The 16,603-nt window shown below is 43.8% G+C and overlaps 1 protein-coding gene across 1 annotated transcript in view; it reads right to left on the bottom strand.

Moving 5' to 3' along the window:
* LOC144250073 (secretin receptor-like) overlaps positions 1-16,603 on the bottom strand; it is a 64,124-nt gene that overhangs the window by 11,752 nt on the left and 35,769 nt on the right. Inside the window, exons 5-8 of the mRNA XM_077792481.1 lie at positions 15,836-15,939; positions 8,334-8,431; positions 7,132-7,264; positions 5,992-6,145 (exon numbers count right to left, since the gene is read on the bottom strand). Coding sequence (XP_077648607.1) covers positions 5,992-6,145; positions 7,132-7,264; positions 8,334-8,431; positions 15,836-15,939 — 489 coding nt within the window. The remainder of the gene's footprint in view (positions 1-5,991; positions 6,146-7,131; positions 7,265-8,333; positions 8,432-15,835; positions 15,940-16,603) is intronic.

Below are 16,603 nucleotides of genomic sequence, written 5' to 3'. Positions count from 1 at the left end.
AACTGGGTCCCAGCCCCCTTGTCTCACCACACCCAAAATGTAAAAGGATTCTTTTCTGGAGGAACTGAACAGCCCCAGAAAAAAAGGGGCCTAAAATCAACAGTGCTGGGGACCCTTCAGCACAGTGGCCACTTCAGCCCAGTCTCCCAGCCCCTCTCCAGTGCCTCTGGTCAGTTCCAAAGTGACTCAGCCAAAGTCAAGTCACCCACCTCTGATTACATAAAAGACTGGAAACAAAACAACCAGAGAAAAGGGACTCAGAGAAACAGACCATGCCAGGAGCAGAAGGAGCCTGAACAAATGACTCTTGGGAATATTATGAGAGGGACAGGAAAGATGGTGCCTACAAGATACAGACAGGATCCTGCAAACCAGGAGCAATCAGAGGGTAAGACAGAGGGCTTTGAAACTAAACACAGGGTGACCAAGTACAACATTCAAAAGATGGGTTGGGAGATAAAGACTAGGAATCTCCCTGAGAGCAGAGCAAAAAGACAATGGAATGCAAAGTAGGAAATTAGAAAATTAGAGGTTGTTTCCAGGCCATGCACCATCTGACTAAAAGGAGTTTCAGAAAAGAGAAAAAAAAAATGAAGGAAAGAAATGATTCATCAGATAATCCAGGATCATCTTCAAGAAATGAGGAGGAGAGTTTGCAGATGAAAGGGCCACCACATGCCAGCAAAATGAATGAAAGGAGACCCACACTGGAGCACATCCCCGCCCCCTCCACCCTGACATTGCTAACTACAGAGAGAAAATCCCTATGTATTTGTTTGTTTGCTTATTTATTTTTTGCAGTGCTGGTGATGGAACCCAGGACCTTGTGCATGCCACGTAAGTGCTTCACCACTGAGCTACACCCCAGCCCTTGCATTTTATTCATAGGAAGGTAAATAAAAGTCTCAAGAATGGCACGGCACCCATAAAACCAGAGGTCAAAACACAAAGTCTTCGAAACTTGAGAGGAAAAATGATTTTTTGACCTGATATTTTATGTCCAGCAAAATGACAAATTAGTTGTGAAAATAGAATAAAGACATTTTCAGATGTGCGATGCAAAAAATAAAAAAGATAGATAGATAGATAGATAAATAAATAAATAAATAAATAAATAAATAAATAAATAAAATGTTTCCTCCAGATCCTGTTTGTCAGACAGATACTGGAGGATGTGCTCCAATACAATGAGGGAGGAAATCAAAGAGAAGGAGACAAGAAATAAAGGAAATAGGATTTGTGACAGAAGGTGAAGAGAATTCTCTGCATGAAGATTAAGACAGCTGAGCAAGTCTAGGAAACCACCAGACCCAGTCAAGCATGAGGGAAAAAAGCTCTAGAAAAAACAGTAGCAGATATATTGGGTTAAATAGCGCTGCACCCCCCAATCCAGGTCTAACCAGAACCTTGGAAGGTGCCCGTATTTGGAGTTAGGTTGTAGTTAATGTCATTAGCTAAGATGAAGTCCTGTTGAATTGGGTGGACCCCTATTCCAATACAATTGGCACACTTAGAAGGCCAGAAGACATGCTGGGAGGAAATGTAGAGGAAAAAGACCACTGATAGACAGACAGACAGAAATGGGGGTGATGTGGCTATCAGCCAAGGAACGCCAAGGCCTTCCAGCTACCACCAGGAACAGGAGAGAGGCATGGACCAGATTGTCCCTCACAGTCAACCCTGCAAACCCCTTGATTTCAGACTTCTGATCTCCAGGACTGTGAAAGAGTAAATTTATGTTGTGTTGAGCCACCAACTTGGTGGCAATATGTTAGACAGCCATAGGAAATTAATACAGCAGGAACAAATGGAAAGAAACATAAAAGTTGTTGGAATTGAAGTGGAATCACCAGGTCAACCCTAATAAAAATAAATAAAGTTGGGAGGTTAGAAATAAAAGGTTCTTGCTCATAATTGCCTGATAGAGTCACAAAAGACTCTGCCAGGACTGAAAGTTTGCACAGCAACTACAAGAAGTAATTCTACAAGGACATTTGCCCAGGGACTGTTCACCTTAGAGGGAGCCACTCTTGTTATTAGTCATCATGGCCAAAGATTATATCTCATATAATCCTCCCTCTTTAAAAAAACAAAACAAAACAAAAAAAAAAACTCCTCCTGGTTTCAACTCTTTGAACAAAGTCACAGTTTACTGTGGCACACATATTCCCATTGCCAATGCCATTCTCCAAAAAAATCATTGTTTTTTATTTCTCTGATTTTCTCAAAATTTAGGTTGACAAAACATAGGCACTGAGATTTCCTGTTAACATTTGATGATTTGGAAAATAGTACTGGAGGGTTTTTCAGAGAATTCGGGAGAATCAGTGAAAGTGATATAATAAAATATTGATAAGCAAATAAAAAAACTCAACTCCAGGAAAAATAAAATGCTAAACAAATCGGAAGGATAATTGTTGTATACCACTTGGCTCAGTAGTAAACAATATTTACGTAGATATGATCAAGTAGTAGGCAATATTAATTCACTAAACAATTCTGGGCCTGTGGTGAGACAGACAGTCCTGGCAGGCAGGGCGTGGCCAAGCAGGCTGCTCCCCTCAAGGCACCTGGGAAACAGAGTGAGAGGAAGGGACTGGAGACAAGAGATAGTCCCCAAGGGCATGCTCCCAAGGACACACTCCTTCCAAGTACCCAGGTCCCACCTCCTACAGTTTGCACCATCTCCTGATGGTTCATTCAGCTATGAACCCATCAGTGGATTAATCCAGTGATGAGCCCTGATGATCCAGCATTTCCTAAAAGCCCCATCTCTGAACACTGCCATACTGGGGACCAAGCCTTCAACCCATGAGGTTGCAGGGTTGCAGGGGTCATTTCATATTCAAGCCCTTGGGACCTGGGAACTTGATAGACATGCACAGTCCTGGGTCCCACCCTACACCCACTGACTCAGAGACTTTAGGGCCCAACGAGCTGGGTTGGACATGTGTCACCCACCCCCCAGTGATTCTGAGGCAGAATCATCAGACCTACCACATGTTCAGGTTCATGGACCAAGTGGGAGCTTGGTTCATCTCCTAGAAAAGCTGAGCTATCATTCTTTTCTGAACACAGAGTGATACTTCAGACACTTCGAAAAAATAAAACCTTGAATAAGTATTAAAAACTTTAAATGGGTTCACTTCTTTTGACTCAGTAATCCAGATGCTGCGATTTTGTATTATATAGGGAAAAAAGCTTTGCCCATAAAGTATTCATCACTGTGCTATTTCTAATAGTGAAGCTGGATGCAGTGGTGCTGGGCTCCCTATTGCTTGGGAGGCTGAGGAGAGGGTCACCGAGCCCATGAGTTCAGGAGCAGCCTGGACAACATAGCGAGACCCTGTCTCAAAAAAAAAAAAAAAGTATACACACACACACACACACACACACACACACACACACACACATAGTGAATACTTAGAAAAATGTGAAATGTCCAAACAGTAGATATTTGGTTAAATGCATTTACAATGTAATTTAAAATGTGGATGATTTGAAATAATTCAGAACATGCTTATGTGTTCATGGAAAAGAAGCAAGACTCAAAATTCTTCATAAGGAATGACCACAACTACATGAGAAAAAAAAATTGCTGGTAGAATAAAGGCTGGAAGAAAATTCCAGAAAATGTTTGTATATGGGACTAGGATAAGTTTCCGTACTTAAAAAGGATTATTTTTTTTCTAATTTTATGGCAGCATGTACTCATTTAATTAACTTATCCCTGGGGAAGCCAGTAAAAATTGAGGAGGGGGCCACTATTTTTGCATTTGAAAGTCTCCTCACACATTGAAATAATATTGCTCAACAATAAGCCATACTTACATAGATACAATAATGTAAATATGATTTAACTAAATATTATGAGAACTCACAATGGAAGAATGAGAGTAGTGGATGAAAAATTTTATATCCTTATCTTTCATCATAAGGAGGTAACCAATGATACTTCAAATCAAGAAAGAATAGCAGAGTCTTTAGAAACATGAGAGTAATTATTAGGAGGGACAGCTAAAATCGATGAATCCCTTCACCATCTCTTTGGGACCTCACAGGCAGACAGGCCAGGAGAGAAGGGATCATTGTTTGTTTATGTGCTGTGTAGTCCCCAGCACCCAGCACAGGGTCTGGCATATAATAGATGCTTAATAAATACTTGAGCAAGAAAATAATGCTCTCATTATTTAATGTAAACCTCTTAAAAACCCCATGATAGAGATATCATCATGATGCTTCTATCTGTTTTCTGATGCTGGGGATCAAACCCAGTGCCTCACATGCTAGGCAAGCATTCTGTCATTGAACTATGTCCCTAGCCTTCACAGTGCAGTTTTGTCCCCTACTATACTACAAATTTACCATGGGCCATGGAATTGGTAAATTTTTTTGGTAACTTCTATCTTGGGGATAATTTATTTCTATGTTTTTATAATCTCCAAACACAAAGAAGTGCTCAAAGAATGTTGAGTAAATTTTGACCCTGATATTATAGAGGAAAAACTCTCCAAGTCCACACAGCTAATCCTGGCAGATCTGGACTTCAAAGTTCAAAAAGCTGAGCTCCAAATTGGGTGCTTTTTGTCAGTTAGCTGCATAAGATAAGTCCCTGGTCCCCAGGCCTCTGGGACTGCTGTCCGAGGCAGACATCTGTACAGCCCTACAGCCCCTGCTGGCTGAGGGTCATGCGCTCATCAGGCTGCCAAGGTTTAGAAGTAGTGTACTCTGCCAGCTCAGGTGGCCTCCCTGCTGGTCTGATGGGGAGACCAGGCCCTTGCACATAAGGATTTAGACAAGCAGAAAAGGCACAGGAGGGCATTCCTGGCAGGAACCCTTCTTAATTAAAAGGAACAGGAAGAAACTGCATGAATCTAATGGCTGGGACACACACTGTCTTTGTAGGCCTGGGAATCACCACAGGAACCTGGCTCTCTGACTAGAACCCAGTGGGTAACTAACACATGTCTTTATCAAATGAATGATGGAAGGATGGATGGGTGGGTGGGTGGATAGATAAATGGATGGATATTTGTTAATGATAAAGTAAAAATTAAAAGGCTTTGGATATTAACAAGGCTTGGTTTGGATCCTGGGTCTGCTCTTGTCTATGGTGTGAATTGAGCATAGTATGTTCCATCTCTGAGCTGAGGTCTCTGAGAAGCTTTTGGGGTGCTATGATGATTAAGTGATGCATATATGCCTGACCAGAAATGGAGTTCCTTGGCCAGAAAGGCAAGGAGGAAGAGATGTAATGGGGGCCTGCAGGTGGCTGTCTTGCTATCATTTCCCCTTTGATAAAATAAATGGTGAACTTCCTTTGGGAAGCCATGTGGTTTGAGCAGTTTATGCCAATCAGCATATTCCAGTCCTTCAGCCTCTATGATTGGGTCAAGGATGTGCATGTGATTGAAGAGGTCCAATCCAAGTGAATCTTAGAATATTTGTTGGGACTGCTGGGACATAGTCTTTCTTTCTCATTGGAGCTGGGTTATAAAAAGCCCGTAGCCCAAAAGCTATAGGCAATTACTCTGGGAGTTGCAGATGAAGGATAAATCTGATGTTCTAAGAGACAGAAAGAATCACTGTTAAAATGCTAGATTCATCCTGGTCTAAAGTCCCAGCCTTTTTAGTTGCATAAGCCAATTAATTTCTTTTATGTTTAAAGTCTACCTGAGCCAGACTTGACACTAGCAGTCAAAATCATCGTGATTCAGAAAGGAAGAAAGAAAGATGACATGTAAATGGAAGATGAGGCCACAAGTATTGGGTGGAACCAAATTGTAAAAGGACTCAGATGCCAGAAATTGGTGCCCAATTTTAGCTATTATTTCCCACTCAACAGATAAACTAGAAAGAGCCAAACATCAAGCAACTTGCAGAAGATTACAGAAATTAGTTTAATGTGGAGCTGGATCAAGAAAAGAAATCCTTTCTACGTAGGGCCCTCTCCTGCGTGCTGCACAGACACCACACTGTGGAGAAACATACCCCATCCAAGGGCTATGAATCCCTGCAGGCACTTCCTTTCCGAGAAGAAGGAGATGACGAGGAGTGTGTGGAGGTAGAGGCCTTCCACCAGCAACCAGGCGTAGTTGGCCATGATGCAGTACTGGAAGAAGATCATAACCAGCTTACAGCCCACCTGGACAGAGAAAGGCAGGTGAGTCCAGGTCAGGTGGCCTTGGCTTCCCTCTGGTGACCAACCCAAAAGGAAAAAGCTCCAGGTTATAGGAAGCAGGAGCCAGGCCACAGTGAGCCTCAAGTTTCAGAGCCAACTCCTGTGGCCTTCCTGTCAGAAGACCAAGCAAGCCCATAGCATTCTCTAGAGAGTAAAAGTCCACAGGCCACATGGGTTTTGTCAAGATGGTCAATGAGCCATCCATAGGGAAGCAGTAACTGGTTTCAAATTCTGGAACTGGCTGCCAGACTTTATAAGGAAGAGTCTCCTTCAGTGGGAAAACTGCCCCATATTGCTCAACCCCTCTCATTTTTCTGATGAGGAAGCTAGTTTAGAGAGGGAAGGAATTTCTGAGCCAAGGGTAACAAAACTCATTCCAAGCTCACTTTTCATGAAATAATGACAAAGGGGTGTGCCAACTACTATTAGGAGGCATCATTGATGATGACTAAAATGACCCTGACTGGTTCATTATACCTGGACTAGAAAATTCCAAATCCTGACAGGGATGCCATGATGTAGGGTTCTCCTGATGGAGCTACTTCTTTAACATTAAGAGGCAGCCCTAGACCTAGCGTCGTGGCACACACCTGTAATCCCAGCAGCTTGGGAGACTGAGGCAGGAAGATCATGAGTTCAAAGCCAACCTCAGCAAAAGTAAGGCACTAAGCAACTCAGTGAGACCTTATCTCTTAAAAAAACACAAGGGCTGGGGATGTGGCTCAAGCGGTGGCGCGCTCGCCTGGCATGCGTGCGGCCCGGGTTCGATCCTCAGCACCACATACCAACAAAGATGTTGTGTCCGGAGAACTAAAAAATAAATATTTAAAAAAAAAATAGGGCTGGGGATGTGGCTCAGTGGTGGAGTACCTCTGAGTTCAACCTCGTTACCCACATCACCCCCCAAAAAGGCAGGCCTAGCTGTACCCTAGGGGACCCAGCCATGTTACCCTGTGGGTATCACAATAGGTGACGTCATCTGAGGAGAAGAGCACAGCATCTTTGATGAAGTTGGACAGGGCACGCAGGATGAAGGACACGAACAGGTGCATGTGGATGTAGTTGCGGGTGCAGTGGAGCCTCCTGGAAGGACAGATTGCAAGGCTATAGGGGCCAAAGCCAGGAAGGGCTGGAACTCAGCCAGGCCCTCCCTGACCCCAGCGCATCCGAGAAGCCGGACATCAGCTTCTTCCAGTTCTCACCCGTCTCTGTGAACAGAACCTGAATGAGAACCCCAGTGTATTGTCTCATAACTGCAGGGTTTTTTTCTTTTGTTTTTTTAAGCGAAGGTTGTAGGGGCAATATACTTTCTGCCCTGACCTACCATTTTCTCCATCTCCCAGAATTGCTTCCTCTGCTGTAGAAACAAAAAATGTGGTTACTTATTCCCCTTCTGCTTCAAAATGCAGGATTTCTCAAGGATAGCCCGTTCTAGCTCTTGCGGAAGATGACTCCGCCCTCCTCACGTTTGAGTCAGATTCGACCAATCAGCGCTCCATCCCTGACTGTACTGATTGGTTCGGAGGTTGAACACGTGATCCAAGCTGAGCCTATGAGGACTCCCTTCCCAGGACTTTTGCTAGAACTGATGGGGAAGAGGTTCACTTTGCCCTTGGCTTTGCTGAGCTGATAGCGCTTGCCCTTGTCGCCTCTGGTGGTTATCTTTACCATTTCTGAAGAAAAGCTGCCAGAGAAAGAGGAAAGTCCAGAGCAGAGAAATGGAGGAAGACTTAGTTTTGCTGATTGCCTCTGAGCATCTGCCTTCCATCCAGCCATGCCTAAAGCATGTGCCCCTGAACTTGTCAATTATGTGGGTCAGGTCACCTTTGTTTTCTTCAGTTGTTTTGAGGCAGATTTCTGTCTTTTGCAACCAGGAGTCAAACCAGACACCTATAAAGTGTCTCTTATAGCATTGTGAGAATATTAGAAATAACATTTCTTAAAAAAACTAATCTGGCCACATTATCAGTAATGCTTAGCAAGTGTTGAATGAGTAAAGGAATGCAGTGGTCACAGGAACTTTATGTTTTGGCACAGGTGAGCTTTATATGGAGAGGCGACAAGCCAGCCCACCCACACCTTCCTCTTTCCGACCTGAGCAAGTAAGACCCAAAGATGGCTGGAGGATGGAAAACCTGCAGCATGTTCTTACCGTAAAGCACAGAGGATGCTGAGAGCAACAAGGAGCATCACCAGGGAGGAGCTGTAGCCCACGGTGTACATGACCTTCAGCTTCAGCAGGTAGGCATGCTGCAGAGAGAGCCACGTATCAGCAAACCACCACCTGCTGGCCCTTATGTGCCCCCGTGCCTCTGCTTCAGGCAGCTTGAGCCCAACTGTCCTGAGTGCTATTCCATTTGTGCCCCAAGGATGTCACATCACAAACTGGTAAGATCATAACAGCTTGACTTTGGAAAAATTTGGACTATCCTCTGATGCCTATTCAAACTTGCACATTGTGTACAGAGCCCTTACCAACACTCTGAACTCAAGTCTTCTCTTGAATATGTAAGAATAAGGTGCTCACTGCCTTTTTAGGAAGTTATCTGGAGCACAACAGTATAAAAATAATAGATTTTTTTCTTATATGAAGCTAAAATTGGCTTTTTTTCCTTTTTTTATTGTTGGTTGTTCAAAACATTGCATAGTTCTTGATATATCATATTTCACATTTTGATTCAAGTGGGTTATGAACTCCCATTTTACCCCATACACAGCTTGCAGAATCACATCAGTTACACTTCCATTGATTTACATATTGCCATACTCATGTCTGTTGTATTCTGCTGCCTTTCCTATCCTCTATTATCCCCCCTCCCCTCCCCTCCCCTCCCCTCTTCTCTCTCTACCCCCACTACTGTAATTCATTCCTCCCCCTTGTATTATTTTTCCCTTTCCCCTCACTTCCTCTTGTATGTAATTTTGTATAACCCTGAGGGTCTCCTTCCATTTCCATGCAATTTCCCTTCTTTCTCCCTTTCCCTCCCACCTCTCCTCCTTGTTTAATGTTGGTCTTCTTCTCCTGCTCTTCTTCCCTAGTCTGTTCTTAGTTACTCTCCTTATATCAAAGAAGACATTTGGCATTTGTTTTTTAGGGCTTGGCTAGCTTCGCTTAGCATAATCTGCTCTAATGCCATCCATTTCCCACCAAATTCTATGATTTTGTCATTTTTTAATGCAGAGTAATACTCCATTGTGTATAAATGCCACATTTTTTTTATCCATTCGTCTGTTGAAGGGCATCTAGGTTGGTTCCACAGTCTTGCTATTGTGAATTGTGCTGCTATGAACATCGATTTAGCAGTGTCCCTGTAGCATGCTCTTTTTAGGTCTTTAGGGAATAGACCGAGAAGGGGAATAGCTGGGTCAAATGGTGGTTCCTTTCCCAGCTTTCCAAGAAATCTCCATACTGCTTTCCAAATTGGCTGCACCAATTTGCAGTCCCACCAACAATGTACAATGGTTTTTAAAAGAATCAAGTAAATGGAATTTAAAATGATAATTTTTTAGCAATCAAATTAACAAATACTTAAAAGCAATAACATTCTATTCAGATGAGAGTATAGTGGGAGTAAAACCTGCTTCCATCTCTCTGAAAGGTGATATTAAGATTTCTATCAAGAGCCTTTGAAACATACATTTCCTTTGATCTTTCTTCTACTCCAAGAATTAATTCTATGAAAATACAGCTACTTTTCTTTCTTTTTTTTTAAAGAGAGAGTGAGAGACAGAGAGAGAGAGAGTGAGAGAGAATTTTTTAATATTTATTTTTTAGTTTTCAGCAGGCACAACATCTTTGTTTGTATGTGGTGCTGATGATCCAACGCATGCCAGGCGAGCATGCTACCGCTTGAGCCACATCCCCAGCCCCATACAGCTACTTTTCATATCTGCCAGTTTTGCATCCACAGATTCTATCAACCATGACTGAATGTTTTTTAAATTGCTTCTATACTAAGTAGTAGTACAAATATTTTCTCGTTATTATTCCTTGTTATTATAATGCAGCATAACAACTACTTACACAGCATTTACACTGCATTAGGAATTACATATAATCTAGAGATGATTTAAGTGTACTGGAGGGGGCTGGAGCTCAATGGTAAAAGTGCTTGCCTAGCATGTGCAAGGCCCTGGGTTTGATCCCCAGCAACACACACACACACACACACACACACAGGTTTAAAGTATATGGAAGGGTGTTCTTGGGTTTATGTACAAATACTACACTATTTTATATATAAGGACTTGAGCATCCTGGGATATAGGTGTCTCTGGGGGTCCAGGACCCAATTTTCTGAGAATACTGCAAGATAATGTAGTCAGAAAAACAAAAGCTTATTTATATATAAAATATTTCTTTCAGAACTATTAGTGATGGAAAAGAAACCTCCAACAATAGAAGAATTGTTAACTCAATTATTTTAAACCAAAATAACTTTACTATTATGCCACTGTTAAAATGCTGGTTTCCAGAGTTTTCAAAGAAGTTGGCACATGTCGGTGTATTGTGACAGGAAAATGCAGATACACATTTTACATGGGCAGTATGATTCTAGCTATAAACGTAAAATATGTTAGGCTGAATTATATGAAGTTTTCTTTTTATGTAGATCAAAATAATTGGATATTAGCTATTCCATGGGGTTCAATCTCATGTATGTCTAGAAACAAGATTTTAAGGAGATATGTTGGATGTTAATATGTGGTTAACTTTGAATCTTAGGTTTGGGAATAGAGCTATTTTATTTTGTATTTTATCTGTATTTTTAATTTTTCTATACTGGGTCAATGCTATTTGTAACCAAAATAAAAGGGTAATTCATTTTTAAATTAATTTGTTTATTTGGTACTGGGAATTAAACCTCACCAGTGAGCCACATCCCCAGTCCTTTTTATTTTTTATTGCAACATAGTCTCACTAAGTTGTTTAGGACCTGGCTAACTTTCTGAGGCTGACCTTGAACTTACAATTTCCCTGTTACTGCCATCTGAGTTGCCTGTATCCACCTAATTAATTTCTTAAGAAATCACAAGAATTGGATTGGGAAACCTGGCTGATAGCTATTCATAGGAAAAGGCCCACACTTGGGGCTGGGGATATAGCTCAATTGGTAGAGTGCTGCTTTGCGTGCACAAGGCCCTGGATTCAGTTTCCAGCAAAAAAACCACAGAGACACACATAATAATAATAATAATAATAATAACAACAATAACAACAATAATGGCCCAATCTCCATGGAGTCACACAGGGTACTATAGAGAAAGAACACAGGCTTCAGAGGCAGGAGACAAGTATCCTAAGCCCAGGACTGTTACTCACCAGCTGTGTGACCTAGGGGAAATTAATCAACTTCCCTAAGCCTCAGATTCTTCATCTTCCAAATGAGGATTATTATATCTATGTTGTAGGCTTGTTGGAAGAATGATGAGGTAAATAAGGTTATCAGGATATAGTATCCAGACAATGTCTGGCATTTAGAAGACTCTCAGTATATGGTATTTTTTCCCCCACTCCTCTCTATCATCTACCCTTCAAAATGAGTCAGTGGCATGAAATGGTAGGAAGTCTGAGGTATGAGGTAGCTGCTAAAAAAATTAGGCCTATTCTCAGTTACATTGATGGAGTGTTGAGAGCAGCTGGTTGTGCTGGAATGCTTGGAGTGTCATGTCCAGGTCGGGGATGTTATTTTAAGAGGCACATTAATAAACTGGAGCATTTCCGAAGGTATGAAAACATTTGGGTAAGTTATACCCGCAGGGAGGAAAAAACAACTTAGGGGAGAAAATATCAGAATGATTGATGTGTAGTAGGCAAGATTTCACATGTAGTCTCCAGAGGGAAGAAGTTACCAGAAAACAAGTAGTTTTTGACTCAGAGTAACCATACATTTTTTGACAACAAGAGGTGACCTTGGATAGGATGGCTGCTAAAATGACACTGAGCTTCCCTCCTGACCTAACTGCTCTCCCAGCAGCCAGGAGTCACCTCTCATGGATGAAGCAAAGAGCCCTGATGGGCAGTGAGGTGCCTTAGATCAGTGTTTCCTAGAATTTGGGACCCATGAAATGTCAAACTGGGGACAACATGTCTATCAGGAATCTTGCTGCATACAGGATAAGCTCTGCAGCTGAGCACATAAGCCTCACTCCCAGGGATGCTTGGACCAGCCCGTGGGAGCCTAAGGAGGCTCAGGGTGACCCATGAGAGTGTTGAGGCAGAATATTCTGCACTGTCCTGCGGCTGCAGTCAGGGTCTGCCGGGTGATCTCTAGCCCAGCTCTCATGCCTTCCTTGATCTGCCAGGTCTCAGCCAGAAACAACCCAGCTCCCTGGAGTCCTGATGTGACCCTTGGCTCCTTGGCTCTTAACATCTGTAATTAAGCACAGATGCCGAAGACCTGGAGTTCAGAAACCCCCTGCTGCCTCTTTGGGATCCAGTTGCCTGTCTCTTTGCTGTGCAGCCTGTCTGGGCCACCTTCTGGCTGTACCCTCTAGATCAGCTTCAGCAAAAGTTACGTATAAAGGGACAGAGAGTAAATATTTTAGGCTTTTGGTGCCATACTGTCGCTTTTGCAACCTCTCAACTCTGTCCTTGCAAAAGTAGACTTGTGCAAATGGTCTTGGCCATGTTCCCATCAAACTGAATTAGCAAAAGCACTGGCGGTCCCTGCTTGAGGCAGGCAAGACATGCCTTGTCTCTCTGTCAATTCGGGTCCACTGTGGGCATTCGTCAATAAATAGTGGTGTGGGCCAAGGAAGGATGTTGCAAGAAGACCAAGTAAGCTGTGTCTTCACCATCAGTTGACAAGAGAAAAAGACATTTTAACAATAATGATTAGGAAAAAAAGGATACTTCAAATTTCAGAGTAAAGCTCAAAGTTCATACAAGTTTGTGGACCAGCATTGAGGGTCATATCTGGAAACCCTTCCTGTCTTAAGGATTTATTTGTTTATTTGTTTGTTTGTTTGTTTGTCTCTTTTCATTTTGGTTTCTTGTTTTGGAGACAGGGTCTCACTAAATGGATGAGGCTGGCCTCAAACTTGAGATCCTCCTGAGGCCTGCTGGGTCACCTGGGTCACTGGAATTATATGCATGTGCCACCAGGCTCTGGGTTTTTTTTTTTTTAATTTTAATTGTTCTATTTTTGTAGCATGAGCTGAAGTCAACCTAGATCTCCTTTCCACCATTCTTGAATAATTAACTTTCTGAGTTGAGTCCATAATTGTGCATTTGCCTCTGTGAAGTTTCAGTCCCTTGGTTTGGGATTTTATAGTTTCAACTCTGCCATAAACATTGTGGTAAAGGCTCCAGGTTCTATTCTTTCCAGTTGACTAGTCTAAGCCAACAGTCTGTTGTGTTACTTGATAGATATAAATCCCCCAAACTGCTGGGCATGGTGGCACACGCCTATAATCCTAGAGACTTGGGAGGCTGAGGCAGGAGAATCACAAGTTCAAAGCCAGCCTCAGCAACAGGGAAGTCCTAAGCAATTCAGTGAGATCCTGTCTCTAAATAAAATACAAAATAGGGCAGAGGATGTAGCTCAGTGGTGGAGTGTCCCTGAGTTCAATCCCCATTGTTCCCCGGCCCCCACAAAAGAAAACATAAACAAAACAAATCACAAAACCTACAGTTCCATGGGATTTTCAGTAATTCTTAAGGGTGTAAAGAAATCCTAAGGCCAAAAAGTTTGGGAAATTCCACCTACACCAATCATGCATACCTCTACTAAAGATTGGTTCAGAGTGGGGCGGGCCTAACCCATTTTGGGTCATGAGATGTGAAGACAGGCTCCAGGGGGTGTGGGGGGTGTGGGGGTTGGGGGGGTGGGGGGTGTTTGCAGGGTGTGTTGTGGGGGAGTCTTTCAACTCTTCAGGAAGAAACCTAGGAAGTTCCATCTTCTGGGCCAGAAGGAATGGCAGAATCTCTGGCCATGACTGCTGATGGCAACGGGAGCCTTAGGAAGACAAGGGAGAGAGATCAAAATAACCTGGCCCTGGGCGACTTTGTGGTGCTTCTTCGTCAAAGAATCCTGGAGCCCATTCTCTGCCTTCCCTGATATGTGAGCTTCACTTTCTTAATAAATCAGATGGAAATTTGATATCTGTTTCCCAAAGCATCCTTTGACCCTCCATCCTGCCACCCATCGTGAGAATGTTCCTTCTTAGTTTGATGACTTTATAAACTTGATACACATAACCTCCCTTTCTACACATGAATAAATGACGGAAATAGCCCTTTGCAGAAGAACCCACTGCCCAGCGCTCCATGATCCTGTGTGCCCATGAGTCACTCCACGCTCCTATTGTCTCCAACTGGATAAGCCCCAGAAGGGAAGAAACTCCATCCTCCACCCACTCCTGCATGTAGAACAAGATGGATTGACTAGAGACGGGAATCTGAGAAAGAAGTCAGAAGCCAGTGTGGTCTGCTGCCCAACTTCCTCCTTTCCCCCATGAGCTTGCAGGGCTATTTTGAGGCTGTAATGTAATTATACGTCAAGCAGCTGGCGCATGATAGACATTCAGAACAACAAGCTTTTTTTTTTTTTGTAGGGTGGAGGAATGCTGGGGACCCAGATTCTCACGCTTAACCTCAAGCATAACAAACATTTATCTGGCACCATGAAGCCTCTAGACACCATGATAGCCTGGGAATAAATAAGACTTTCTAATTTGTCACTGCAGGACCCCCAGATCCAGACCCAGGCCTGGACCCTAGGAGGTGCCCAGTAAATGTTTGTGTGAATGGATGTCCACCTTTCAGTGAGAGTGATGGAGAAAGATGGCACATGCTGACCATTTTACCATAGCATGGTAGGTAACAGAGGCCAGCTCAGAGCACAGAAGGGGGTCTTCTTTGGTGTGGGTGAGGGAGACTTTCCAGAATGGGCTACAGTGGGTGGAATCTTGAAGGATGTGAAAGAATCAGGAAAACAGAGAAGGGAAGTGCTGTCTAAGCAAGGGGTCCCAGTGAGCAAAGGCCAAGTGGGGGGCAAGATGGCTCAGGATATGTGAGCTTTGAGGGTCTGGGCTGTCCTGGGAAGGGAGCTGAGCCTGGGCTGGACCCTGACAGTGACCGTCTGAGGAAGTCTCAGAGGGTACCCAAAGAAGTTCTGCTCTGCACCAGATCGAAGAGACTCCCTTGAGAGCCAACACTTATTGAGCACTTACTATGGGGCCAGGCAGGCATCTCGCGCATCCTTGTACTGACTCATTTAGTTTCTCTTGACAAGCCTGTATAGTCGAACTATCAATAACCAGATTTCCCAGACGAAGAAACTGGGACATAGAGTGATTAATTCCTCCCCAGAGACACCAAGTTCAAGGTCAGGATTCGGACTCACCATCCTGGCTCTGAGCATTTAGCCACCACGTGGCTTCTCTTTTGGTTTTATAAATAAACCACCCCAGTCTCATGGTGGTATATGGCAATGTTCACAGTGCCTAGGGTCTTCCTGACCTTCACCTCTAGGTTGATAGACTGAGGTTGTAACACAGCTCCTGGAAGCTCAGCTGAGCAGAGAAGTGTGTGGGGGGGATTGAGAGTGGCCCCAGGTCCTGACCTCTGGACCACACTGGTATCCTCTGTCTCTTCTCAGGCCTCCCCACCTCCCAGGACCCCCTTGGGGTGGAGGTTGACCGGCTTACCCGCCTCTCATTGGAAGAGTCGTTCACATTAACCCCGCAGGCCAGGTCAGGCCTGGGGAAGGTTTCTGACCAGCCGTCTGGTGTGCAGTTTCGGAACAGGGAACCTGTGGGTGCCAAGTGTCCAGCAGGTAAGCAGTGGGTGCTGGCAATGTTATTTTTATACTGAAATCTATAGTGACATGTAAATGCTACAACCATTTTATAGCTGGGGAACCTGAGGCACATGGGGTTTCAATAATTGCAACGATCACACCCTAGTAAATGGGGAAAGGGGGCTGGAACTCTGGGGCTCCTGGCTCCAGGGCCGTTCTCTTCACCACGCACCACGTGCTAGTGCCCTTCTTGACTCCTGCCTGGTGCTTTGCCTGACCCCAAGTCCTGCCGACACATAACAGGAAGGTCCCCTAGAACATCTGGGGAGGTGGCAAGGACCTGGCCACTCTAACAATGATCTTTACTCAGTCTACGGTTGTTACAAACCTTGCTCCAAGAAAGTTCCATTTCATATCTCACTTCATGCCCTGCTCACCGGGCCATTTGAAAGCCACCAGAGTGCCACTGAGATACACCTTTCCAGACAGCCACCTCTCACCAGAAGGCTGGAGTTATTAGTCCTTTAGCCAACACAACAAGGCTACCTGTGGAGACAACTGAAGTTCTGTTTGGCCCGTGCACCCAGGCAAGGCTGCAGGCTGACCCCTCTCACCAGGTAGTCCATGGTTTCTGGGCTGCCCTGAGGTAGGCCCAGGGCCCTTGTGCACCAGACTC

Source organism: Urocitellus parryii, chromosome 1, assembly GCF_045843805.1.
Source record: "Urocitellus parryii isolate mUroPar1 chromosome 1, mUroPar1.hap1, whole genome shotgun sequence".
In the NCBI taxonomy this organism is placed as follows: Eukaryota; Metazoa; Chordata; class Mammalia; order Rodentia; family Sciuridae; genus Urocitellus; species Urocitellus parryii.
Note: the sequence above shows the minus strand (reverse complement) of the source record. Positions and strands in the feature narration are given on the sequence as shown.